At 49.0% G+C, this 26,218-nt stretch overlaps 1 protein-coding gene across 7 annotated transcripts in view; it reads right to left on the reverse strand.

Annotated features, from left to right (window-relative positions):
* The window catches only part of ARNT2 (aryl hydrocarbon receptor nuclear translocator 2), a 189,027-nt gene that overhangs the window by 122,268 nt on the left and 40,541 nt on the right, over positions 1-26,218 (reverse strand). For all 7 annotated transcript variants that reach the window (XM_032263864.1, XM_032263867.1, XM_032263866.1 and 4 more), the window contains exons 2-4: positions 24,042-24,156; positions 16,857-16,904; positions 3,773-3,986 (exon numbers count right to left, since the gene is read on the reverse strand). In XM_032263864.1, the coding sequence (XP_032119755.1) occupies positions 3,773-3,986; positions 16,857-16,904; positions 24,042-24,156 (377 nt within the window). The remainder of the gene's footprint in view (positions 1-3,772; positions 3,987-16,856; positions 16,905-24,041; positions 24,157-26,218) is intronic.

Raw genomic sequence — 26,218 nt, forward strand, 5'->3', positions numbered from 1 at the left:
CCTTGACATTATCCTCAGAAGGACATGGATGGGGCAAAATCAACTTTGTTAAAACAAGATAAGATGTCTTTTCTTCGTAGCACGCAATGGCAGCTCAAGTGTACTCACCCATGCTACTCTCACATCAAGCTAAGGAGCCCTTTGCCACTGAATGAAACAGGCTTTGTGCCTGCAGGAGCCAGGCACTGTCATCCATGGCCACCCCTCCAACTACTTCAAGCACTGTTCAGGCTCCAGGGGACAAAGGTATCCCTGGAGGTCAGCAGCTGGCAAACATTTTTTTGCTGGCAATCCTTTATTTGAATGCAATCTTATATGAAAACCCCACTGTAAAGCACATGGACAGCCAGCAGAGTGGAGACAAAAGGTGGGGAGTCTGGCGCCCCCAATCCCAGTCCCCAAGTAGGGTCCAAGGACCCCAAGTCTAGAGAACACTGATGTGCTGATGAGCAGAACCCAGGGAGCTTTGTAAATGTGTCTAAGCCCTCGGCCGGGAAAAAATTCTAGCATCCTCTGCCTGGGAAACTGGGGCAGAAGCAGTTGGTACAAGCATTTTTTAAGGATAAGTTTATTTTGCCCATTTCTCTTGCTTTGCACTTCTGCTGTTCTGCGTCACCTAGATGCTTAATTAGTTCAGAGAATTCGGTCAGCATTTTTATTTTCAGTATTGGGACAATTCTCCCAACAGGAAGAGTGGTAAGAAAATGATAAACGGAAGAGGATGTCTGGGGAAGTACAGGATTCTTTATGACTGGAGTCTCGAGAGGAAGTGGAGGCTGAATGACTTCATTTTTTTCCCAGCTTGCAAAAACTGTGGGGAGGTCTTACGGGACGAAGCCCTGCTCGCATCAGAGGCCCTCTTTCTACCACCCTGCCCCGTGATGTTTATTCCCTGGGAGACCATCCCTCACTACCAAGTTCCTGTGCCCTGAATCCAGCACCAGCCTCCATGCTCCAAGAAAACAGACAGTAACAGTTAAGAGCATGTACTCTGGAGTAAAGGGGCACTTTCATCTATGGCTCTCCTACTTAGCTGTGCAACTTTGGCCATGTTACTTCATGCCCTCAGCAATTTTTTTTCAGTGAGCTCTTGCAAGGTTAAATGAGATGCTGCGTGTGAGGACTTAGTAAGGGCCTGGCACACAGTAGGTGCTCCACAAAGTAACCCTTATCATCATCACCCAAGCAGCTGAGAGAGGAACAAAGGGAGGACTCCTCTGACCTACACAACTGTCTTCTCTCTCTACGACACTTTCATAATCCTCAGTCACTTAAAGATAACGAGATTCATTTTGAGCATTGACCCTGTAGGTTTTTTGGTAAAGATTAAAGACGTGTAGACAAAAAACATGTCACTGACTTTAGCACCTAGCAGTGCTTAATAACTTCTGTCTGTTACCTGCGAGCTATTCAGCCTGCATTATACCTCAGGCCCCATGTTAAACAGTCTATGCCTGTTGCCTTCCTCACTGCAACCACATGAGCTGGGAGCTATGGCTGCATTTATTTTTACAGAGGTGGAAATGAGGCTTGAAGCTACTGCCTGACCACCACATTCTGTGTCCTCCAGGTGGCAGATATTAGCACTGCTGGACCTTCCGAACATCTGCCAAGGGAGGGATCCCATGACCACCGGAATGATTTAAAAAGGGATCAAACATGTGACGTGCTTGCTTAACTGTCTGTCACGGAACAGACAGTAATAAATGTTCTTTTTCTAAACCTAACTCGAGAGAAATCGAGTCTTGGCTCCAGCAGAATAAACCATCCTGTCTCCCAACCATTCCTTTTTCATTCCTAACTCTGAGGTTCCGTGCACACTCTTCCCTTTTTGTGAAATCCCTTCTGCTCCCCTGTCTAGGCATTTTCATGGCTCCTTTCTACACCAATGCTGTCCCTGTCCTGAGAAGTCCTGCTTGTTAATACCAGGCTGCTCCCCATCTATTTCAGTTTGGCCACACACTCTGTGTCTTGTTAAACACTCCGTTACTTTTCGGACCCTACACTCTACATATTTTGCATTTCCTCACTGCATCCCCTGACAACTGTTTAATTTCACCTCTCCCCGTCACTCCCGCTCTGCTGTATACAATGAATGCCTTCAAATTCATCATCTCATTTATCTTGCAAAAGCCCTCGGAGATAGGAAAGCAAAAAGCTTTATGTTCATCTCACAGATGAGCACACTGAAGCTTAGAGCGTTTTCCAACCCACCGTATAACCAGCACATAGAAAGACAAAGACCCTGAATACAGGCCTCTGGTTCACATAAAACCACTTACAAAATGTGACCTCACTAGCCATTTTATGTGTTTCTTCTTGCCAACCGGTCAAAGACTTGTGTAGGTGTTAAAAACATGGCTTAGGGGTCCTACTGGCCTATCTTCAAGGGACCCAATCTTGGCTCCTCCACTAAGCAGTGGATTAGCTCTGAGCAGTCTGCTGACTATTTACTTTCTAAACCTCAGCTTCCTTATCAATAAAACAGAGTTAAATAACACTGGCTTCTTCACAGGGCTGGAATAAAGAGTACATGAGATAATTCACAGAAAGCTATGACTTACACCAGGCACCTAGCAAATGCCGGCTGGTAAAGTGCTCTGATCCAAGCCACTATTGTCACTACTGCTGCCATCACTGTCTTTTTTTTTTTAACTTTTAAGTTCAGGGGTACACATGCAGGTTTGTTACGTACTGCCAAGGGAGTAAACTCATGTCACGGGGATTTGTCGTACGGATGATTTCATCACCCAGACCCTAAGCCTAGTACCCATTAGTTACTTTTCCTGATCCTGTCCCTCCTCCCACCCTCCACCGTCTAGAAGGCCTCAGTGCCTGTTGTTCCCCTCTTTGTGTCTGTTTGTTCTCATCATTAAGCTCCCACTTATAAGTGGGAACATGTGGTATTTGGTTTTGTTCCTGTATTAGTTTGCTGAGGATAGTGGCCTCCAGCTCCATCCATGTTCCTGCAAGGGACATGATCTCCTTCTTTTCTATGGCTGTGTCGTATTCCATGATGTATATGCACCACATTTTCTTTATCCAATCTGTCACTGATGAACATTTAGGCTGAGTCCGTGTCTTTGTTATTGAGACTAGTGCTGCAATGAACATACGCGTGTATGTGTCTTTATGTAGAACGATTTGAATTCCCCTGGGTATAAACCCAGTAATGGGATTGCTGGGTCGAACGGAATCTCTGCGTTTAGCTCTTTGAGGAATCTCCACGCTGCTTTCCACAATGGTTTAGCTAGTTTACACTCCCACCAGCAGGTGTGCAAGCGTTTCCTTTTCTCTGCAACTTCACTAGCATCTGTTTTTTGTTTTTTTTTTTTTGACTTTTTAGTCATAGCCATCCTGACTGGAGTGAGATGGCATCTCATAGTGGCTTTGATTTGCACTTCTCTAATGATCACTGACGTTGTGTTTTTGTCATATACCATCACTTTCATCGGCTGATTACATCAGCACGATTCCAGCACACAGCGTTTTTACTCACTTCTTCCTGTGTCATGTGCTGAGCACAACGTTCAGATGCTCAATATATTTTTTTGAGTGACAGCTCATTAAGGTATTGGGAAACACGAAAACAGAAAACCCAAAGATCAGAAAAACCCTCTTCTGAAGACAGCTGCTTGGAGAAAAATGGAAACAAAACATCTTGGCTTCATTCCTTCCTCAACCTTGAGCCCTGGTTCCCCACGTAGTTTATTTCATATTGGGGACACTGGGATTCTCCCCCCTTCCCATGGTGACGAGATGACCAGGGTACCTGCTCTGTGAGGAAGGAAGGCTTGTACGCGCCATCGGTGGACTTGTTTCCTGTACCCCTCATGGACTTCATGTGTGAGACGGCCATGCGGAGGATGGTGAGCTTGTCTGGCTTCCGGGCGAGTGCGCTGCACGTGGGGACCATGTCGGAGAGCTCCGTGATGTACTGAGTCATCTTGTTCCGTCTGCGCCTTTCGATCTCACTATGATTCTCTCTTTCCAGAAAGCACGAGATCAGGAGAGGGGAAAGAAGAGAAGTATCAGATTAGGGACTACCATCTAATGTGATAAAATCATTAACACCAAATAGGAACTAGGGGCCAACACCTAAGAGCTGAGTACTCTGAATGCATATCGGGCAAAGCCGCCCTTCTGGTGCTTCAGCAAGCTCTTACATCTACATGTTGGGAGCACAGATGTCTATAGTCTCGATCTCTAAACACATTTCAAAATCTTCTAATTACTCCCATGTACCTGAGGAATTTCTTTAAGCATAAAAAAAATGAGACATGAGGGCCAGGCACGGTGGCTCACACCTGTATTTCCAGCACTTTGGGAGTCGAGGTGTGCAGATCACTTAAAGTCAGGAGTTCGAGATCAGCCTGACCAACATGGTAAAACCCCATCGCTACTAAAAATACAAAAATTAGCTGGGCATGGTAGCTGTAATCACAGCTACTTGGGAGGTTGAGACATGAGAATTGCTTGAACCCGGGAGATGGAGGTTGCAGTGAACTGAGATTGCACCACTGCACTCCAGCTTGTGCACACATGAATCTGTACATGGACATACACATGTGCGCGTGCACACACACACACACACACACACAGAGTGTGGTTACTGTCTGCTTGAATATGTGGTTTACATGTTGTGTCTTCACGTTTATTCCATACAAATATGTGATATATAAATAAGCGTGTAATAAATATATTGCACATATTTACATATTACATCTTGTAGTAAGAAGCACTATACAGCCTTGGCACTCTTTGTGTCACTAAGTAGACCAATAATGCCACAGATTTACTTTAAAGTTGTGAATAAGCCTTTGTCCTATGGCTGATATATTTTATGCGGCACAGTAATAGAACAGATACACCCCTGGCTTATGAAACAACAAATAGCCAATTTAAAATACAAATGCACTGTTACGATAAAAAGCTAGCAGAAGGGAGGGTAGAATGTTTCCATCCCAGGCTTTTTACCTTTAGGCTTGAAGGAGTCACAGCCAACGCAGTTCAACAACTCGAAGACAAACCTGTTACTTGGGATAAAAGAATTACCTAAAAATATATCCCATGTCTGCTGCAGGATTTGGGGTTTCACTGGTGCTCAAAGAATGAGAGTAGCACCAACGGCAAGAAAAGAACAACTCAGGCAGGGCTGACTCCATACACTGCGTGTATTAATTAGCTTCACAGCCCATCCTCCCAGCCGGGGGAACAGACGTGCCAGTCAGCCCTGATGACAGCAGGTGGCACGTGCTGAGGGCCTCTGAACACACAGACCAGGGGAAGCAAGACTGCAGTAGAGGTCACTGCAGAGCGACCTGAGCCATCCACCGTGCACCTTCCAGACCCCATGAGGGGAGCAGTGGTGGAGAAGCAAGGAAGGCCCAACTCTGTCCTCAGGCAATGGGGGGTTAACTATGGAGATAAAACACACACCTTGCATAGTGGAAATGAAAGGTGAGTATGATTAAATGCCTCGAAAGGCAGGTGGAGAGGAAAACAAGAGAGAACAAGAGCAGAGAGGAGGAGGTGGTCCTGGGGCTGAGGGTGCGGGAAGGAGGAATTGGGAGAGAGCTGGGCCTAACCTGTCAGCAAGTAGAGGAGGTCTACTTTGGGGAGGGAATCAGTAGGATCACACAAAAGCCTGGAATTGGGAAGAAGCATTTGAGGGTGGTGGGGAGGCAGGCTAAGATGGAAGGGTAGAGATGGGCCCTGGAGGAGAGGGACTGAGCTGGGAAACCCCGCTGGACAGCAAAGGGAAGGCTGTCACACCTGCCAGGTGGGTAAGAGCCACGACGCTCTCTGCCTCTGTGGCTGGCTTCAATGGGGAGGTTCAGGGTCCGGGAGGAGAAGATGAAGCCTGAGACCAGCAGGGAGGTTCCTGAGGCTTGTTGCTCTCCGCCCACCCACAGAAGATAACCCTGCAGCCAACGCACTGGACTGGTGAAAACAGCAGCCCCAGCACAAAGCCCTTGGTCCACAGATCACAGCGTCTCCTGGTAGGGAAGGGCATACGCTCTCCAGGAGAAATGGCTCCTGCGCCATCGGGCAGGGCTTGTTGACTAGGGGGTAGATAGAGGTCACCAGAGAAGAATGGTTGGGGTGGGGCAATCCTAAAGAAAGCAAGCGACGAAAAGGGGGGATTTGGTTAGAGACGGCTGAGCTCTTCGGTGCATGCAGGAACCTTCCCTGGAGGAGGCACACGAGCTCCTTTTCCTTCTCTCTACAACTCCGAAGCCGGTAAATCAGTAGCGGTAGCCCACCCTGAACTGGGTCTTCACCAAGGTCCCCTGCACTTGACTCCTCAGCCAGGAGCTTGTCATGAGACAACCAAGGAGGAGCAGGAAAGGCCTAGAGGAGCTCTCGGAGAAGGGTGAGCCCCGCCTCGCCAGCCTAGACCTCATCATTGCCCGATGGGCTTGACGGAACACACAGACAGCTGGCTGGGGCTGCCAACATCATGAGATGCTGGGCAGGCACCCTGGCCACTGATGGGCAGTACACGCATGAGTTAGGCCCCGGGCTGCACGCCACCGCCCTGCATGTGCCCGCCAGACACCCCAGAGAACCAGCTTTCCTCCCACGCAATCACACCACCTAGAGTCTGCATTCCAACTCCTCAGCCTGACTTCCGGGATCTCCTTCATCAGGTACCACCCACTTCCCCCTCCTCTATTCCGACCACCTGTCAGCTGCTCCCCACCCCTCAGTACCACCAGGCAACGCCATTCCTACTTATCTTCGATTCAGCCCACGTGGAATTGCTCCCTTCCCTCGTCTGTGTCAAAGCTCTTGCAGCTGTTTCCTGGTTCTCTCCCACCTTCGCCACCCCATGCGGGCTGCCTGCTGTCACCACTTTTCCCCTCGTCACCCACCACCTTCTCCCAGCCTTTTTCTCCGATCCCACCCTCCAGTTCAGTCCTCATGTTGCGGCCAGACTGATGTTTCTCAAAATGCAAACCAGGGCCTTCCCTTAAACCCCTTGCATAGAGCCTCCAAACCCCTCAGCTGGTCAGTTCGGCCACCGCTTCAAAGCAGGACTGAGGCACGCTTGCTCCTGATACTATTATCCAGAGAGCTTGTCCCATAGTGGCGCAGGCCATCTTGCTTTATAAATATTCTTTGGGTGAAAAAGCTTCATGAGAATCGTAAACAGAGATCTAAAGCAATTTCACCACAATGCTCCAGGAACCTCATCTGTGACATAAGGTGTATGAAGAATATAGCCTCGGGGCGGCTGCTTAAAAACTGATTGCATTCATCGCCTAGTCCAGAAAATGCTCCAGGCACTTTAATACTGAGTTACCAGCAGAACGTCAAAATGACTGACAGCTGCCAACTACTTAGCAATAAGATTTGATAAGTGACATGCACGTGTGTACGTCCAGTTTCATTTTGAAGCCTTCATCAAGGCAGGGGGTAAAAATGCCATCTTTTGAGCCCAGAAAGACATTTCTCCAAGACCATGTTTGCTGAGGCAAGGCCATCTCCTCCCCAGCGTGAGCAGACATTTTGGGGTCTGCCTGGAGGAGCTGTGGGAGTCAGCCTGTGAAGCTGGTGTCTGTGACGTGGGTGTGCCCCACATGCTTGCTGGGCACTGAGTAGCATAAATAAAGAAATTAGCTCCTATGTACACAGGAACAGGACCAGGGCTCCACAGCAGTGACAGCTGGGGACACAGGCAGAGCTGTCGGCTTCAAAGACACCTCTGCTTGGCTAAGAGGACCCAGAGCTTGGCTCCAGGAGCACAGCTGTGGCAACCAAGGCACAGAAGGAAGAGGTTCAACTAACTGCACACTGACTTGTGTCTTTTCCAACTCTGCTCCTAATGGGGACCTCCTAAGTTTAATCTGAACAGTGAGGTACCCACCTTAATTAAAGTATGTGAAAGGTGAATTTTATAAGATCTCAGTTAACAGCATCCTTAAATGGCTCACAGCAGCTGAGTCTCCTGTCTCCTACAGGAAGGGAACCTTAGACCCGGAGCAAACAGACTGAATGAGACAGCCCCACGCTGGGAGCTCCCTGATCACTGCCATATTCCCCTGGGGCACACTCTGGAGTCTGGGAGTTACCGCGCTGGGTACTGGAGACAAGCGTTGGATAGGACAGAGAGCTCACCGACCAGCCGGGGTATCAGAGAGCGAGCAGGTGCAGATGAAATCCCTGTGTTGCTCCCTTGTACACTGAAAGGTCTGAAGGGGATGCTGACGGTGTGTGATGGGGACAGCTCCCTGTGAAAAGTCCCAGGGAAATACTCAGGAACCCTAGGACCTGCAACACTGAAAGCCTCCATGCAGGCCTGGCTGAGAGGGGCCACCACGTAAACCTAGGTGATTCTGCAGCCTCTCTTTGCTCACGTCAGGGTGAGCAGGTGTGGGCAGCTCAAGGCGGCAGGTGGGCCGACGCAGGGTACTATGAGACACAACCAAGTCTAGCTCTAGGCAGGCCACCTCCACTGCCAGGGTCCCAGTCTGAGAAGTCGGCACTTGGAACAACATGACTGGTCACTACACCTCGCTGCCAGCTTTGGAGCGACAGACCACACGGGGAATGTCTGCAGGGCAGCCCTGCCTCAGAGGGTGCCAGGACCACATCTCTCCATGACGCCTCAGTTTCCATGGAGGCGTCACACCACACCTCTCTCCAGCCCACAGCGGGCCCTACAACAGACCTGCTGAAGACAGACATAAGCTTCTCCCCAACCTGCATCAGCATCGCCAAGCATCTGCCAGGCTCACAGCCACCGGCTTGGAGACAGGCCTCACTCAAGGCAGAATTTTTGCTCATTTCCGACTGTGTCAGACCTAGAAGACCAGTCACTGGGAGCTTTTTCCTTTTCAGAATTCACCCAGCACACGGTGATAACCTCTGCCCTCGGACAATTCACCAAACTGACAATTCACCGGCCCGTTACTGAACAAACGAGGCTTTCTGCCTGCAATTCCAGTAAAGGGCTTCAGCACTTCTCTAGTAAAGGAAGCACCTATCCCCTTCTCCTCCTACCAGGAATTTCTCTGTGAGAGCTGAGCAACCAGGGTGGAGTCAGAACTGCGGGAAGAGATACTTTGCATAGGATCATACCACGCGGCCTTTAGAGGTAACCTGGGGGAGTCATCAGACCAAGAGTGGCTACGTGGGGGTTTACACGCGAGTCCTCAGCTGTCAGCAGCCTCTGGTGCAGTATTAGGCACAGGCTGGCCCTGCCCCTCCTCTGACACCCAGGAAGGAAGACTGTATCTTGCCAGGAATATCCTTCATGGCCAGCCCCTTCCAGGCAGCGCTGCAGGGCACTGTAAGAGCCATGAAGGCCAGTGGAAAGCCATTTCTGGAAGCCCCATGGAGGCTGGTCAGATGCCTGCAGATGGGGCCCACTGAGGCATATTCAGTGGGGCAGTTTTCCCAGCTTCTGAGGCTGCTCCAGGAAGGGCAGAGGGTTGCTCTCTCCATGGCAAGGAGGCAGGCACCCTGCTCCCCAGAAGGCCATCCGAGGCCTGGGTTTCTGCCAGACAACTACAAGATACCTGTGTGTCCAGGCTGAATGTAAGACTCACCCAAAACAGAGGGAGGAGTCTGAGAAGCCCAGATCCTCCCAAGCGGGGCCCAGGCCTGGCACCTGTGACAGTCCCCGTTCACAGTGAGGCACACATCTTGCATGTTTCTATAGTAACTTACAGCTTCCCAAGCACTCTCTCAGCACTTCCTGCCATCGGTCCTCGCAACCACTCGGTCAGGAAATATCTCCTTTCTTACAGAGGGAGAAGCTGAGGCCCCAAGGGTCACAGTGACTTACCAGGACTGGGACAGGCCTGCCGGACGCCTGCTGCCTCTCTCTCACCACCTCTCCCCAGCAGAGCACTAACTGGCCCTCGGTTCAGAGCTAGAACGCCCAGAGAGACCGGGGAGCAAAGATATTTAAGGCTTTATGGGGGAAGAATATGCCTGGAAGCTTCCAAAGACACACAGCTCAGGACTCATGATCCCAGAATTGATTTCCTCCTCTCCCTCCAAAAAGCTCTAGCGTTATCCGGGCACTATCATTTCAAATCAAGGTTAATCTCTCCAGCAGAAAAACTGATAGGGGCAGCATAGCTAAACATGGTAAGAAAGGCATCAGGGCGCAGGTCCATTACATGAGAGCCAAATGTCTTGTATGAAGACATGGGACGGTGGTTCACGCCTGTCGTCCCAGCCCTTTGCGAGGGCGAGGCAGGCGGATCCCCTGCGGTCTCTACTGTAAATACAAAAATGTAGCCAGGCATGGTGGCGCACGCCTGTAATCCCAGCTCCTCAGGAGGAGATTGCAGTGAGCCGAGATCGCCCCATTGCACTCCAGCTTGGGCAACAAGAGCAAAAATCCGTCTCAAAAAAAAAGGGAGGGAGAAATCACCGATCTATATCAGCATGGTGTTAGAAAGCCACCCCCTCCTACAAAATCTTTCATTCCAGTGTGTGCTAACCCTAACCCTGAAGTAACACAGACTTTGATTGCTCATAAACCACAGTGTACCAAGTTCTACTCAGCAATTCTGCAACACGTGTCTGGTTCATACGACATGAGGCTGTAGAGGCAGGGAGGAGGCATGGGAAGTTTGGAAGGGGTCATCTTGGGGTTTGCTCTGCAACATCCAAAAGGCTCAGCTGAATCTCTTCCTGCTTTACAGGGACCTCACGTGCCCAGCCAGTGTCCACACACGGTGACTGATAAGATCAGGTCAGATAAAAGAGGGGCACTCCTGGCTGATGGCTGGTCATCCTCTGCCTCGGAAACACTTTAGGCGTCTTCTCACGTGGAAATAGAGTAACCCGCCCTCTAGGCTAAGATGCTCAGACTAAGAATTCTGGAAACCCATAATCTTCTTTTCTTTCTGCCAGGAAAGGCCTCTGCAGGACAGGCCTGCCTTGCATATTTTCCTTATCAAGAGAGTTTTGGTCATGATACCTACACACAAAGTAGGAATGACTCAAACTAAAACATCACCACTGGCAGGATGCAGTGGCTCATGCCTGTGATCACAGCACTTTGGGAGATTGAGGTGGGTGAATCACCTGAGGTCAGGAGTTCGAGACCAGCCTTGCCAACATGGTGAAATCCCGTCTCTACTAAAAATACACACAAAAAAAAAAACTAGCTGGGCATGATGGCACATGCCTGTAATTCCAGCTACTCAGAAGGCTGAGGCAAAAGAATTGCTTGAACTCGGGAGGCAGAGGTTGCAGTGAGCTGAGATCGCGTCACTGCACTCCAGCCTGGGCGAAGGAGTGACACTCCATCTCAAAACAAACAAACAAAATCACCACAATGTGTGAAGCCAGGGGAGGGAAATGCCTACAAGCTTAAATACCACACAAAACCAAAAGGGAAGTACCAAAATGGGCGTGCTGAGAAACAACAGCTCAATTCTGCAGAAGCTTTCCTATCACCAAATTCTTTGTTTTAGATAACTTTAGAGGTTTACTGGCTAATTCTACAAAATATAAGGCACAATTTTGGATTGGTGCAATTGGGTGCTACAATCTCACCAAAGAACAGCCAGTGGGGTCACTTAATGCCATTTCTAAAAAGGATAAAGAGAGGCCAGGAAGCCCATCGATAGGGGATTTTGAGTCCAAGCTCTTAGAAGTCTCCAAGCACTGAAGCTGAATCCACAGTAGCAGATATGAGAACTCCTTGGAAGGTCTTCTGGGTCTTTTGAGAAAGGGTGCAGAATGAGTCTGAAGGGAGCAAAATCAGGTTGATAACACACAGTGATAAGAATTAAAGTTTGGGGTGCATACTTGGTTGTCCCCAAGTTGTAAGTGTAACATAAAGAAGACATTGACATTAGGTATGTTTCCCCTCTTTTGTTTTAATGAAACATTATGCATCCATTCACACACGGTTTATAACTTTGACTCTGCTGATGACAGCTCTGGGAAGTTAGCGGTGCCCCTTATGAAACAATATTTAAGATGCCTCCATGTACCTGCAGCAGCTGACCCCAGCTGCAGGTACAAGAAGGAATCCTGGGACTCCCTAGCAAACATATCACGCTAAGGGGTCGTTAAAGTAGGAAGATGCCCCTGAAGCAGAGTGATGGAAAGGTTTTTGGCCTCTGCTTGAGTGCAAGGTTGCAGGACGTGCTGGGCAGGACTGGCGTGTGCCTCCCGGTAGATCAGGCCCATCCACGCAGGCTCAGGGACCAGGGAGGGGCTGGTGCTGACCTCGCTATGAGAGCGGATGGCACTACTACTAGCTGCCCAGGAGGACCATCTTTGGATAAACACTTTCTGGAGTGTAATCAGCATTTTTCCAAAGACGGAGAGTTTACCACCGCCTGCTGTTAAGATCAGCGACTTGATAACCGGGATTCCAAGAGTGAGGTGAAGTCAAGCACTCTCAGTGGAGGCTGCTTTCTCAGCTGAGCTGGGGAAGAAAGGCTGTGCTCTGCAACTTCACTGCTTTTCACCTCCTTGGCAGAAAGCCCCCTCCTCTGAAGCTCATGCCCCCATCTCTGCCACCTCCTAGGCTGTTCCTCGTCATCACCACTGCCCACCCGCACAGTGAGCTCGTCCCCAGTCCCCCATCAGCCTCTGCAGGGGTTGACACACACCCATCCATCCGTCTCCCCACGCCTCTGCTCCCAGGACCTCCGCCTCCTCCACTGGACCTCAGCCAGCCTCTCCCATGGTGGCGACTTCTCACTGTTTGACCACAACTTCCTACTTTTCCAGCCCTCTCAAGCTCTCACAAAACTACAACTATTCTTTGACCACATTGCTACTTCCCGTCTCCGGCCTCCTCCATTCTCTTCTCACTCCGGACTCCTGGCCTCCCTTTACTCCCTCTGCTGCTGGACCCACAGCTTGGCCTCTCCAGCCACTCTCTCATCCTGTCCTTCCGTGGCACCTGCCCTAAGCCTCCACCGTGAGTCTGTGGAAAGCCTACATCACCTGTATCCACCCAGCTGGGTACTGCTGGAGGGAAACTGCACTTACACACGGTGATGCCACCTCACACTGGTGGTCTGCAATCTCAAATGGGGTCTAAAGGGTTTTTTTATTATTATACTTTAAGTTCTGAGGAACATGTGCAGATCGCAGAGGATTGTTACATAGATATACACATGCCATGGTGGTTTGCTGCCTCCAACTCCCCGTCACCTACATTAGGTATTTCTTCTAATGTTGGCCCTCCCCAATCCCCCCACCCCCCGCTATCCCCCCCCCTAGTCCCCCATCTCCCAACAGGCCCCAGTGTGTGATGTTCCCCTCCATGCGTTCTCATTGTTCAACACCCACTTACAAGTGACAACGTGCCGTGTTTGGTTTTCTGTTCTTGTGTCTGTCTTCGGTTACTCTCCTTCCTGTGAATTCAACCCAGGGCCACCCCAAACTTCAGTCTCACACACACGAACAAACCTCTTCCCACCCATGGCACACAGCCCCATTTTCTACCTAATCAAGACAATGGAAGCCATGAGAATTAACCCCTCCAATTCTGACGCACCCACCACCTTGCACTTGGCCTCACCGGCAGCTCCTCCCCCCTCCCTTCTGCCTTGGAGCATGAGTACGCCCTTGGGTACGCTGGGGGCTCTTCCTCGTCCTCTGGACCCATCTCTCCCCAGCCTCACTCCTGGGCCTTCCAAATCTCTGGCTATCCCCATTCTTTCCCTCCTTACATGGATGCACTCACGATCTTCTCATCCTTAATAAGTACCCCTCCCAGAGCCCCTTGCTTTTTTGTTTACATCCAAACTGCTCACAGAATTGTTCCCATGCATCTTTGAGTCCTCATCTCCCAATCAGTCCTCAGCCCACTATAGTCTGGCTTCTGTCCCCTACGTCCCTGCGACTTTGTGTGGGGGAAGGAAACTTCGAATGCAGGCAGAGCCATGTTCTGCATATCACAGCTCCCAGGGCAGCATGAATCCCCTGTGTGAGAAAGAGCTGAGGCCTTGGGATGCAGCGAAGCGGGCCTGAGAGCATTTCTGGCACTGGAAGGCAGGCTCCTGAAATGCATGTGCATGTGTGGGCGTGCACGTGTGAGTGCTTGTGTGTGCGTGCCTGAGGTCACGTGGCAGAGTGGCAGTTTCACATCTACTACTTTGTTGCATCTGAGGCCTGCTGTGATAGGCCTGGCTGTGCTAAAGGAGGAACCACCTCAAGTTGGCTGTCATTTAGGTCCTTTGTGACTATGACCATACTTCCCAAATCAAAAATTGAGACGGGAAAATTCATGATAGGCAGGACGTGTGAATTGGGAAGCCCCCTTGCGAAAAGCAGGAAAAGCTGATCGCACACACACATCAAGGGACAGAAACCATGGCACAGGACCCTGCCCAGATTCTGAGTTAATGAGCTACGGTGGGTGTTGGCTCACGAGGCAGCCTCTGTCTCTTCCAGGCCCTCACACGAAGGGGGCTTCTCTTGCCTGATTGTAAGAAGAGGAAAAGCAAACAGGAGACGCGCCAGGGTGTGCCACGCCAATTGGAAGCAGGCTCTCCACACCTCCCCTGGATGGCAGCCACAGCCACCGCACAGTGCGGGGATGAGGGTGGACTCATGGACTCAGCCGTCTCCCCAGTGCTGAGCAGCTCAGATGCAGCCACAGGTCCTTTCACTGCGGGCCAAGCAGCTGAGCCCATTGTAAGAATCAAGTGGCCTCTGCGGCGTTATGAACGGATCCCTATTAGTAAAGCATATGCCGGAAACACACCCTATCTTCTTATTTGTCACAGGGGGAATGAAACGGTTCACAGAAATATGAGTTTGAACCTTGATTGTATAAAAACAGACTCACAGACAGGCTCATGAGATAGTTCCCCAGAGTGGAGAGTTTCTGTTTCTGAATGATCGGGCCTAATAAAATGAACCCTTTGTACCCCTGCACTGTTATTTCATCACTGACACTGATCGCCAATGTCACGCAAATGCCGCTCCTCATCCCTCTTCCTCTCTATGTTCTGAGGCCCCAGGACTCATCATTTCCTGAGGTTAGCACACTGTGGAATATAATCTCCTGGGGAATTCTGACACCGAAAAATCAAAGTCATTGTTTCTTCATAAAGGGAGGCTGTGTACAGGGACAGCAAACTGGGGCAGGGAGGTATGTGCCCTTGTTTCCATTTGGGCAAGAAAGCACACCCTGCTATTAAAAGGTATCCCGAGAAACGGTGGATGTCAAAGCCGCAGTTCTGTCTGCACTGAGGGAACACAATCCATGCTTCTGTTATTGAAACTCATGTCTTGTTTTGATTAGAAACTCCAAGGTAACTGGTGACCAAAATGTTCTCCACCTCCTCTCTACTGTTTCACCTGAAGCAGAAGCTGGAAGGTGGAGGGAAAAGATCTTGGGGAGGAAAGCGTAAGGCATGATGAACGTTTACGATGGACGTGGAGACTCTGGGAATCCCTGGGAAGCCACGAGACGCAGGTCCCTCTTGGACTGCTGGGAAGAGTGTGCCGAACTCACAATCGCAATGCGGTTTGTAACAGGAACCGTCACCAAAAATGACCACCATGAGGGGAGAAAACGAGGGCAGCTCAGGGGGCCCAGGACTCAACATGCAAGGGGTTCCTCCAAAAACAACTGAGGCCGTCAGCCCAAACTGTGGACCATGGATACAGGGGGAAAGCCACCGTCACCCACAGCAAGTTTTCAAGTTCATCAACAAAGCAAGAATTGGGAAGGCCTGGAGGCTTGGCTGTTGGGGACGAATGTCAAGGCAGGCCCTTCCTTAGGTAAATGGGTCCAGATGTGAATTTTGCTAAGAATGAGAATGACGGAATGATCCGTGCCTTCCTGTCAACACTACCAAACTTCCTACCGTATCTTAATCAAACAAACAAACAGAAAAAGAGAGTCTGGGGCTGGGCCTGCCTTATCCTTCATGGATGTCACATACGAAACCCCGCGGGCACTTGTGATCCAGCAAACTTTCCGTGAGGTGGTCAGCACTCAGGAGGGCCCCGCGGACCCAGCTGAAGATGCTGTCGCATGGCCAGTCGGCAATACAGTTCTTAGGAGCTGGAAACCCGGTTTTCCATCCTGCATCCAAAATACAGCTGCCCTGGTTTCTCATGGTAGCAATCAAAGACTTAATCTTGACAGGTTTTTCTCAACTTGAACTCTAGGGCTTTTCAGCAAGAATGAATTCCTGTTTGCTTTATAAGCAATGAATATCAATTTTAATGGATTCCTTTTTAAAAGACATCAGGCTTTTAAAAAATACTTTACAAAATACTTTTTAAAAAGCCCTCTGTCTTTTAAAAAGGAACCCTTAAAACTGACATTTATTGCTTCTAAAGCAAACAGAGTTAATGACTTGTTACTTAGCTGTTGATTTTCTATGCTAGGATGTGGTAGGGTCACTAAAAGCCAGCTGCCACTGGCCCAAATACTGTCACAGAGTAAGGGACCGGGAAGATGGTCACACTGCAGGCAATGGTCTTTTCAATGACAAAAGATGTTACATTCTTGTATCTTTTCACTAAGGTGATTGTTGGCTATTGGCTTTTTTTTTTTTTTTTTTTTTTTTTTTTTTTGTGGGACTGAGTTTTGCTCTTGTTGCCCAGGCTGGGGTGCAACAGGGTGATCTCAGCTCTCCGCAACCTCTGCCTCCCAGGTTCAAGCGATTCTTCTGCCTCAGCCTCCCAAGTAGCTGGGACTATAGGCATGCGCCACCATGTCCAGCTAATTTTGTATTTTTAGTAGAGACGGGGTTTCTCCACGTTGGTCAGCCTGGTCTCGAACTCCCAACCTCAGGTCGCCTGCCCACCTTGGCCTCCCAAAGTGCTAGGATTACACGTGTGAGCCACCATGCCTGGCCTTGGCTTCTTTAAGTCTAAGGAAAATAAAATAAACTTACCTTGAAAATTTACTGGGACCTTCACCATCTTCATCATCAAAGTCCATTCTGAAAAGTCAAGATCATCAAGTGAGTACTGATTATTAGGAAAACATTTTAATTGGTAACAGGAGCTGCTGGAACAAAATGAGCTTTATTCACTAGGACTGCTATCCATTGGTTCCAACCTTTGGCAGTGGAACAAGCAATATCTCTACACGATCATCAAACAGGTTCAAGACAGGAAGGGGCAAAATGAAAGGTCTTCAGTATAAGCACCATTAATTCTATGGCTGGGAATATTCAAGTATCAACTGGTCTCCTCCAGAAGTCCATATGCTGTTCCCTTCTTAGAACTCTTAGCAGCCAATGGATTGCTCTGGCTATGATGGAAAGGTGTATGTTCCTCATCTCTCACCATCTTTGGAAATACCTGCTCCCCTCCACATCATCTATTCCATGTTGAGACTTGTTTCTTAATATGAGCCTAAAAAGGCTCAGGGGATTGTGAAAACAAGTTTTCAGGGTGAAGGGGTCACAAGGAAAAGAGAACATACTGCTGGTTGTACTGCTTGAAAATGTGGCTGTTCTTGATGAGTCAAAGTGAAAAGGACATTTGAGGTCATTGCCCTATTAAATCCAGGAGCAAACATGGTTGTTGAGGGGGAAATGGCTGTTTGGGGCCCAAGTTACTCAAATCGGCTGTGCTGATGGAAACCTGCCAAGTAATTATTCAGAGTCATCCTTTACTGGGTCATTCAGTGTAAACATAAAACAAAAAGTCTTGATAGATACTTGCTGAACTAATATCTCAAACTCTTCTCAAAAAATCATGCCTCTCTAATGGTAATTCACATGATTCCTGAACATGTGAGGGCAGAGGGGGTATTTCATTGGTGTCAAGTGTACCCACAGTCCTTGGGGAACAAAATGAAAAATGACACAGATGTCTGAGCTCTCCTGGGCATCCAGGGTGAGTGGAGCTCCTTGGAGACAATGTCTCAGAGCCCCTGCATTCCCCATCTTGTTCTCTGTAGTCCTGGTGGACTGGATGCGGCACAGCTCCCATGGAATCCAAGCAGAAGGGAGGCCAGCATGCCTGGCAGCCTGGACCGAGAAATTCCTTGCCTGAACAGCTCAGTATCAGAATGGAGTGTGTATGAAATGACCACTGCTACAGATTCTAGAGCTGCTGGTCTCCCAGAAAGGGTGACCCCCACCCCCAGACTCTAAGGGCAGGGCTTCAGTGGCTAAATGAGTGACTTGGAGAAGGCACAGGACACCCAGGTTACCAGAAAATGGCCAGGTCACACAGGGCGAGCCATCATTGCACGTGCACACCCAGGAAGCCCCCAACAAGACAAATCATAGTCTCTAGGGGCTTTGGGGAAACTTGAGGGACCTAGGGACTGGAATCACATAAAGCAGAAAAGTATTTTCTTCTTAAAATTAGTACCTTTTGCTTTTGTTTTATGTGCAGCGTAGCCAAAGTTCTGATCTGGGCCTTATTTTGTTTGGAATGACCTGATAGAATCCCTGCTAACTCGGAATCTCTGGTTCTCAGACACAGGGCTATGCCAAGAGTACAAGAACAGAAGGAGTCACATAATTGGAAAAGAGGACAGGATGACAACAGAAATGCCTATGCACAAAGAGAACAGGAGCTGGGGAAGAAAAGCAATAAGAAAGAAAAAGTACAGTTAAAGGGCCATACAGACACCTCTAAGAGACAGACACACACATCAGCAAGGTACTTTGGAAAGCCAGGCACCACGGCAGCTTTCGAGTTGCCGATGTGGACAAGTGGGAGCCGAATGCAAGACTTTCTAAATGAATCAAAGCTATCAATATTCTGCATCACCACTAAAACATCACCCCACCTTTCCCGGAAAATTACACAGGGAAGGTAACCAGCAAAAATGCTGTAACCAAATCCACCCTGGGTTCTGCAGAGCTGCAGAACCACACTGCCACCTAGTGTTCACTATGGGGAAGAGCGAGTTTGCTGTCCACAGGCAGGTTATTTAACACCCCGTGCGTGCTGTCAAAAACATTTCAGTGCTAAGAAAAAAAAAATAGCAGTTTCAACATTCCAAAGAACACAAGCAAGCATTTAACAAAACCACAAGTGGGTGTGAGACATGCAGTTATCTTTAAAATTCCTTTTAGCTTAAGTTGGTATGAGTGTGATCGTCAGTATGCCTGCAAAATACAATTTCTAAGCCAGCCCTCCATCCTCAGCCTGAGTGATCTTAGGGGTGTTTAGGGTAACCAACCATCCTGTGTTGTCAGGATAGGAGAGGAGATACCTGGGATCCAGGACTTCAGTGCTAAAAGCAGAAGAGTCCTGGGCAAACCATGATTGTTGGTCACCCTCGTTTTCACAAAGATAGTTCTGTTCTTTACCCAGCCCTTTGCGGGAGCAGACAGATGAGGAAGTGAGCCCCATGATACACAATCCCCCGTTGTCCAGGTTAGCTGTGGCTCAATCAAGCAGAGGGGATGAGAAAGGGACAGCCTTGCTCCAGACCCAGAGCCTTCTGAAGGCCTCGGGGAACCTGGGAACCAGCATTTGTCAGGGAATATTAGGGACCAAGATCCTGTACCCCCCACGGGTGCATGTGTGCAGCCATCAGCTCTAGAAAGTCGGGGGTGAACCAGGAGATAAATCAGGACACAAATGACTGTTCAAGTGCTCGGGATGACTCAATCCACCTGAAAACAGTCTCACTGGCTCATCGGCAACGTGGGAAACAGTCCAACCCTGGAGGACAAAAAGGGCCTTTCAGTGCCACACCTGCGAAGATGCTGTTGCTTGGAACCCTCTCGCCGTCTCAGATTCCCTACTTGAAATAGGACTACCATCAGCTATGCCTATTTCTTGCTGTAAGTCTAAGTAAATCATCCTTTGTTTTATATCTTTAATGTGTCTCTATTATACAGCAGCGTCTAGATATTAAAGGAGAGTAATCAAAATAAGACTTTTAAGTCCCATTATGTTCACTTTAATTCAGCACAGTGAACGAATGGCAGACGAGTCTTCAAAAAGTGGGCTGAAAATGCATTTTACTGTACTTTTCTGTCAATGAGCCTGAATGCCTGCCTTGAGAAAGAGCCGTGATAGGCATTTCTGAACTTGCAATTAGTTAGGAGTGAGTGATGTGAAGCTCCCTAACGGTGACCGTATAATAATAATAATGCTTCATCAAACACGAGCCACTAAAATGAAGTTATGCTCCAGTGAGATAAACGGGCTGGTCCCACAGTGACAGCAAAGGAATGACCCTGACCCAACCCAAAGCTTCTGCAACAAGTGAAGTGTCAAGGGCTGCCGGAAAATGCTCCTCCGTCAGAGCCTGGACTGACCACCCAGACTGCAGCAACGCTAGAACATATAGAGCTCACCAAGAGAAACAGCTGCTTACGGAAATACGCCTGTAATTTGACCACATTCCAGCGGCTTCCGGGGTTACCTTAGAGGGAGGTGCTGATCTATTGGCTATAAGTAACTTGAAAGTAGTTTTTCCTCAATGATGCTATTTTAGAAGACCAGCATCAGACTCCAAGCAAAAAGGGACTGACACATCCCTGCCCTCACTCTCTACCCTCTGTCCCCATCCAGCCAGCTGTGGGATGGGAACAAACCCTAACTAGCCACTGACACTTCCTTCTAACTGAATTAGCCTTCCCAAGGAAGCCCCCCATCCCTCACCACCCTGTCGCTGAGGTCAGGGAGGTTACTACAAACTGGCATTCCAGGTGACACTTCAGCTCATGTCTCCCACGTATGTGGAATCACTTTTGAAAGAATCTGGGGGCCGAGTGCAGTGGCTCATGCCTGTAATTCCAGCACTTTGGGAGGCCGAGACGGGTGGATCACAAGGTCAGGAATTCAAGGCCAGCCTGGCCAAGATAGTGAAAGCCTGGCTCTACTCAAAATACAAAAATTTGCAGGGCGTGATGGTGGGTGCCTGTAATCCCAGCTACTCGGGAGGCTGAGGCCGAGAACTGCTTGAACCCGGGAGGCGGAGGTGGCAGTGAGCCGAGATCTCGCCACTGCACTCCAGCCTGGGTGACAGAGTGAGACTGTTTAAAAAAATATATAAAAAGAATCTGGGACTTCGGAACCTTCACCATGAGTCCCAACTGCTGGAAGAGCAGGTAGCTTGCCAAGACGCTTACTGATGAAGGCTGCTGGGGAAGTGGGGAGGAAGTTAAACCATGAAGAGCCACAGTGCTGGGCCAGGCGGGAGGCCTGGAGGATCCCAACTGCGAGACATCGGTTCTACTTGGTTTTGAAACACTAGGATGGGAAGGGGGGCTATCCTGGAAATTTGGGACACTTCCCTCCACCAGAATAATCAAGTCAGAGTGGAAGGACCCAGGCAAGGAATAGGGGCAGGGGAAAGTCCTTGCCAATGCCACTGCCCCCTTCTGCCACCCCCATTCCCCTTCTCTCTTCTTTCCCCTCTCTCTCTGAGTCTCTCCACCACGTCCCACATTCTCAGAGGGAAGGGGGAGGTTGAAGAACACCACGACATCAGTAGGGAGGGCAGTGGGAAATGTGTGCCGTGGTGCAGGTGCAGGGGCTTTGCCATGGTGTTACCTGCGTTTCCATGAGTGTGAGTGATTTCCATCAGGGTCTTCTTTGTACTTAGCTAAGTGTTTAGGCTGTGGTTGAAGGAATTGTTATCACGAGCTTTTAGAGCAGCAGTGGCCTCAATCACAGAATTTCAGCAAAACATGTAAAAACGTCAGATGCAAGAATTACTATGGAAACGGCCCTGTAAAAATGGAGGTTTCTTTGCTTAGACACAGGATACATCCCTGAGCCACTGAGGCTTGGCAAGTGGAACCACAGTTTGTTTGCTCCCTCCCTCCGGCAGGGAAAAGGAACAGGGACATGGACCCCAAGAGGGAGGATGGTGGAGGACAAGCACCCTAGAGAGGTCAGGGTCACTGGTTTGCCTTCCACAGTCATGCCCTCGCCCCTGACGGGCTGTCGGCAATTGCTGCTCATCCTTCCTCGCTCATTTCTTTTCTTGATGTTTCATTTCCTTGGCTTTAAGTGGAACTCAATGCTAGGCTATGTCTCCACCTGCTCAGGATCCACATCTGCCTCCAATGTGATGCTGTGTGTGTGTGACCCAGGAAGGCAAGCACAGTGGTGGAAGGCTTCTTCAGAAATGGGACTGAGGCTGGATGCAGTGGCTCACGCCTGTAATCACAACACCTGGGGAGGCCAAAGCATGAGGAATGCTTAAGACCAGGAGTTCAAAACCAGCCTGGGCAACAGAGTGAGACCCTGTCTCTAAAAATACGATACAATAAAATAAAATAAAAGGACTAGGTTCCCAGTCTAATCATAAGCTCAGGGAGCAACCACAAATCTGTGTCTGGACACCAGGCTGGGTCAGAAACATGGAGGCCAGGGAGGGAAGTAGCCCCAGCTCACTGCAGCCCATGTCCTGTGGGAGGGGAGGAGGGAACTCCTGGAAGTGGCTCAGAGGTGACTTCCCGGCACAGAGACGGCTCCTGGTCCTTAAGTACTAGGCTGGGCCTGAGCACCTCTGCCTGGGCTTGACCCTGGCTCAGCCCACCTCCCTCATCACGGAGTCCTGTGCTGGCCTCTTTTGGAAAAGGACTTGGGCAAGCCATGGGGCTCTGTCCTCAGGGAATGCAAGTTAGAGTGGGTATAGACATTTAAAATAATTTTTAAAGTCCCGGAATCGTCAAAAATCAATGAAGTTGATATGTTGACACCTCTTGTCTGCTTTTAGCAACTGCTGAGCTTAGCACCTAGTAAGCAAGAATGGCTGGTTGAAATGGGATGGCTGTATTTGCAGGAAGCCCCAGAGGCAAGCCACATCATTTATTACAGAGTTGATCTAAGGAGCTTTGCCCCAGGAACCAACACTGCTCATTAGAGCTCTGCTGGTCCCGCTATAAAGACAGTGGCAGCTGCAGATGGAGAACTGGCTGCATCAGCACCCAGCGCGTGCAAGTGAGCGTGCTGAACACAGGGAAAGCTGGCATAACCACTGAGCTTGGTTGCTGGGCTTTTTAACCCTCTCCCTAATCATAAAAATCTCAAGCCCTGCTTTAGAGACTACACGACACACAAAACAGTGTTTGTACAACCTAAAATGACAAGGCTGAATATGCTCTGGCTTTCCAGCCGCACTCCATCCCAGACCCTCATGCTTCCTACTGCCTCCACCTCCGCTCCCTTTAAGAATCATACTGGACCGCCTAAAAATGGGCCCACCCCGCGGGCCTCAGGCTGTGAGAAGGGGGTCCTGCTGTAACTGGACAGCTGCATTCCCAAGACGCCGTGTGTTAGCAGAAATTGCTTTAAAAGTACAAATTGATTCACCTTCATGAGAAACCTCGTTTATCAAATAGTAGGTTTATCAAAACAAAGGTTTTATAAGCCTTGTTTATCAAACCTTGTATATCATCAAAAATCAAACAGATTCAACAGGGGAAAGGGGCTAGGTGGTATATGGAGACTGAAATGACCCTTGTGTTTTTCCTGCAGGATTCTGGTTGGCTAGATGGTTCGTTGACTGGTTGGTTTTTCAGGCCTTTCTATAGCCACAAATATTATGCATTATGAATAGGTGCAGTTGTGGTTCCATCTGCTCAAGAGTGTGATATTTCTGGCCCTATCAGAACAAGTACACTTAGAACAATAGCACTTAGTATTATTACCACCTTCACTAGCAGAGCAGCATGCAATGCCAAGTGTCTGGTCTTCAGGCGCTGAGCTTTAACCAATTCTTTTGAAAGGAATTCCTGCACACCATCCATGGAGGAGGGAAGGATGGGCAGCATCAGGGTGGAACCTTTGCAGCCCACAGGGGCTGGAGCCCAGCTCAGCAGTGCTCCCAAACTGCCTTGGAAGCTCAGGCAGAATAACGAGTGAGGCCCTCCCTTCAGATGGCCTGAGCCAGGCCCAGCAGGATCACAGAGCACATTTCTCGCCACTGGGACAAGCAAACAGAAGTCCCCAGCTGTGTGCTGAGGCCCAGAACACTTAGAAGCAAATTATGTGCATATTTAGGAATCTTGCAAAAGCTAAACAGGATGCATACTGCTGAGCTTTTATTCTACAGGAGGGGGAGAAACAATATTTTCCTAACAGGTCAAGAGCATTGCTCAACATTTATTAAGCCAATTCCTGGAAACGCTGAGGTCGCTTACCCGGAACGCCGCTTTCCTCCACGGGCAGGCATGGCCCCCGCCATCCTCACCTGTCCGGTGGCCGCCATGGGGGCAACAGGCAACGTCACCGATCCAGGTATATCTGAAGCCATTTCTGGAATTCAGCAAAGACAAGAGGTTTTGTCAATGCCGGAAAAGCCCAGTACCAGGCAAGAAAGTTGTCATGCGGTACCAGAAGGCCCACCTGCGTGGAGAGCCCGGGGACCTGCATCCACTCGGCCAGCATCAGCTATGCAGCTGGGCAAGGCTTTCCTCTTTCTCTGGAAAAGGGTATCTCTGGCAGTACTCTCAGATTTACTGATTGGAACGGTGGTTAAAAAGAATTAGCACAGCTTAGCAGCTTTCATAAGGGACTCCTGTCTCCTGGCCACGTGGAGGCAGGTAAGATGTCCAGGAATCCAGGCAGCACAGCCAAACCCCGGGGGAAAGAACCACCTGCTGGTAACCCAGATGGGACACACTCCCCGAGAGGTGATACCCTGCCGCAGCACCCGCCGGTGCCCCTCCGTTGCCCTAAGTTTATGTTCAAGCAGAAAGGCTGGCTGTCACGCCTACTCTGGACTCAGAAGCCCTGAGAATCTGAGCCCTGATTGGCCCCTCTCTTCTTGATCTAGGGTGTTAAAAGCATCACTTCGGGGTATAGCGGGCCAGGCTAGGGCTTCCTGGATCTCCAGCGCTGGACCATTCCGGAATAAATATTAATTTAAAGAATAAGAAGGTCTGTCACTAAATGAGAGTAACTTTTCTGCACATCGTGGCCAAGACATTATTTCTTATAAGCCAGACACTTTTGGAAGCTCATTAAGGTCACGTTAGGCATCCCTGATTTCAAAGAAACCACACTAAGTCTCTCCTTCCTACTTAACGGAGAGCTCCTAAGCTCAGGCACCCTTTACTCAGAGCATTCCATGACATGACAAATATTTCAAGAGGGCTCTGTGATTCTGTTTACTGTGCTTGAGGAGGACTTCCACAGTGTTAGCTTTTCTTTTTTTTTTTGAGACGGAGTTTCGCTATTGTTACCCAGGCTGGAGTGCAATGGCGCGATCTCGGCTCACCGCAACCTCTGCCTCCCGGGTTCAGGCAATTCTCCTGCCCCAGCCTCCTGAGTAGCTGGGGTTACAGGCACACACCACCATGCCCAGCTATTTTTTTTGTATTTTTAGTAGAGACGGGGTTTCACCATGTTGACCAGGATGGTCTCGATCTCTTGACCTCGTGATCCACCCGCCTCGGCCTCCCACAGTGCTGGGATTACAGGCTTGAGCCACCGCACCCGGCAGTGTTAGCTTTTCTTAGCTCAACTTTCACCCAGGGAAAGAAGGGGAGCAGCAATCTACAAAAACATTAAAAAGATGGATCAGGATACACACGGAATCTGGGCCCTTCTTAGTGGGGAGAGATGCCAAGGGATGCTGCCAGCGCACAGTTGGTGTAGGTTACTGCTCCGTTTCCTTTCAGCAGAAACCAGGGAGTCCTGTGACAGCTGACCCACAGTTACACCCCAAAACACTGTATGTTTAATAAACACATTTGAAGCTCTACTTGAACTATCCCACTCAAAACTCTTGAAGAAGAATTTTACAATACACAATACAATTTCACAATAAACAAAATCTAATTTAGTCACTCTGCTATGTCCACAAAGCTTTGGGAATGATTACACTTTTTTGTTTTGTTTCTTAAACCAAAGTACACATGAAAAAGTCCTCAAGGGGAAAAAAATCCTCCTCTTAAGGGAATTCTTTCCCCTTTAGATAACTGAGTTTACGACAGCTAGACGGTATTAAAAGCAATAACCCAACAACTTTATCATCTGCCTGCTTTGATAAAACATTTATATTTTTCTGAAATGGAGGCTAAAACACAATGAGTCAATTATGTCCCCAAACTGAAGGGCAGAATCGCTGTTAGAGCAAACACAGATGACAATGAAAGTCACTACTTCCTAAAATAAGTTCCACAGAACAGCAGCCCCTTAAGATTCTCTAAGTAAAAGAGTTCTGTGGTCAAATAAGAAAAAAGCTGTGCACTTGTGCCCTTTCTTATAGATGCCAACGTCCATAAAAACATATTGAGAAGTCCTACCTATATAAAGAAGTTTGCTTAACTTTGGTTATCCCAGCGTATCGTAAATGTCTCTAATTGTGGAAACT

This window comes from Sapajus apella, unplaced genomic scaffold (assembly GCF_009761245.1).
Source record: "Sapajus apella isolate SASKATOON/1434 unplaced genomic scaffold, GSC_monkey_1.0 scaffold139, whole genome shotgun sequence".
Taxonomy (NCBI): domain Eukaryota; kingdom Metazoa; phylum Chordata; class Mammalia; order Primates; family Cebidae; genus Sapajus; species Sapajus apella.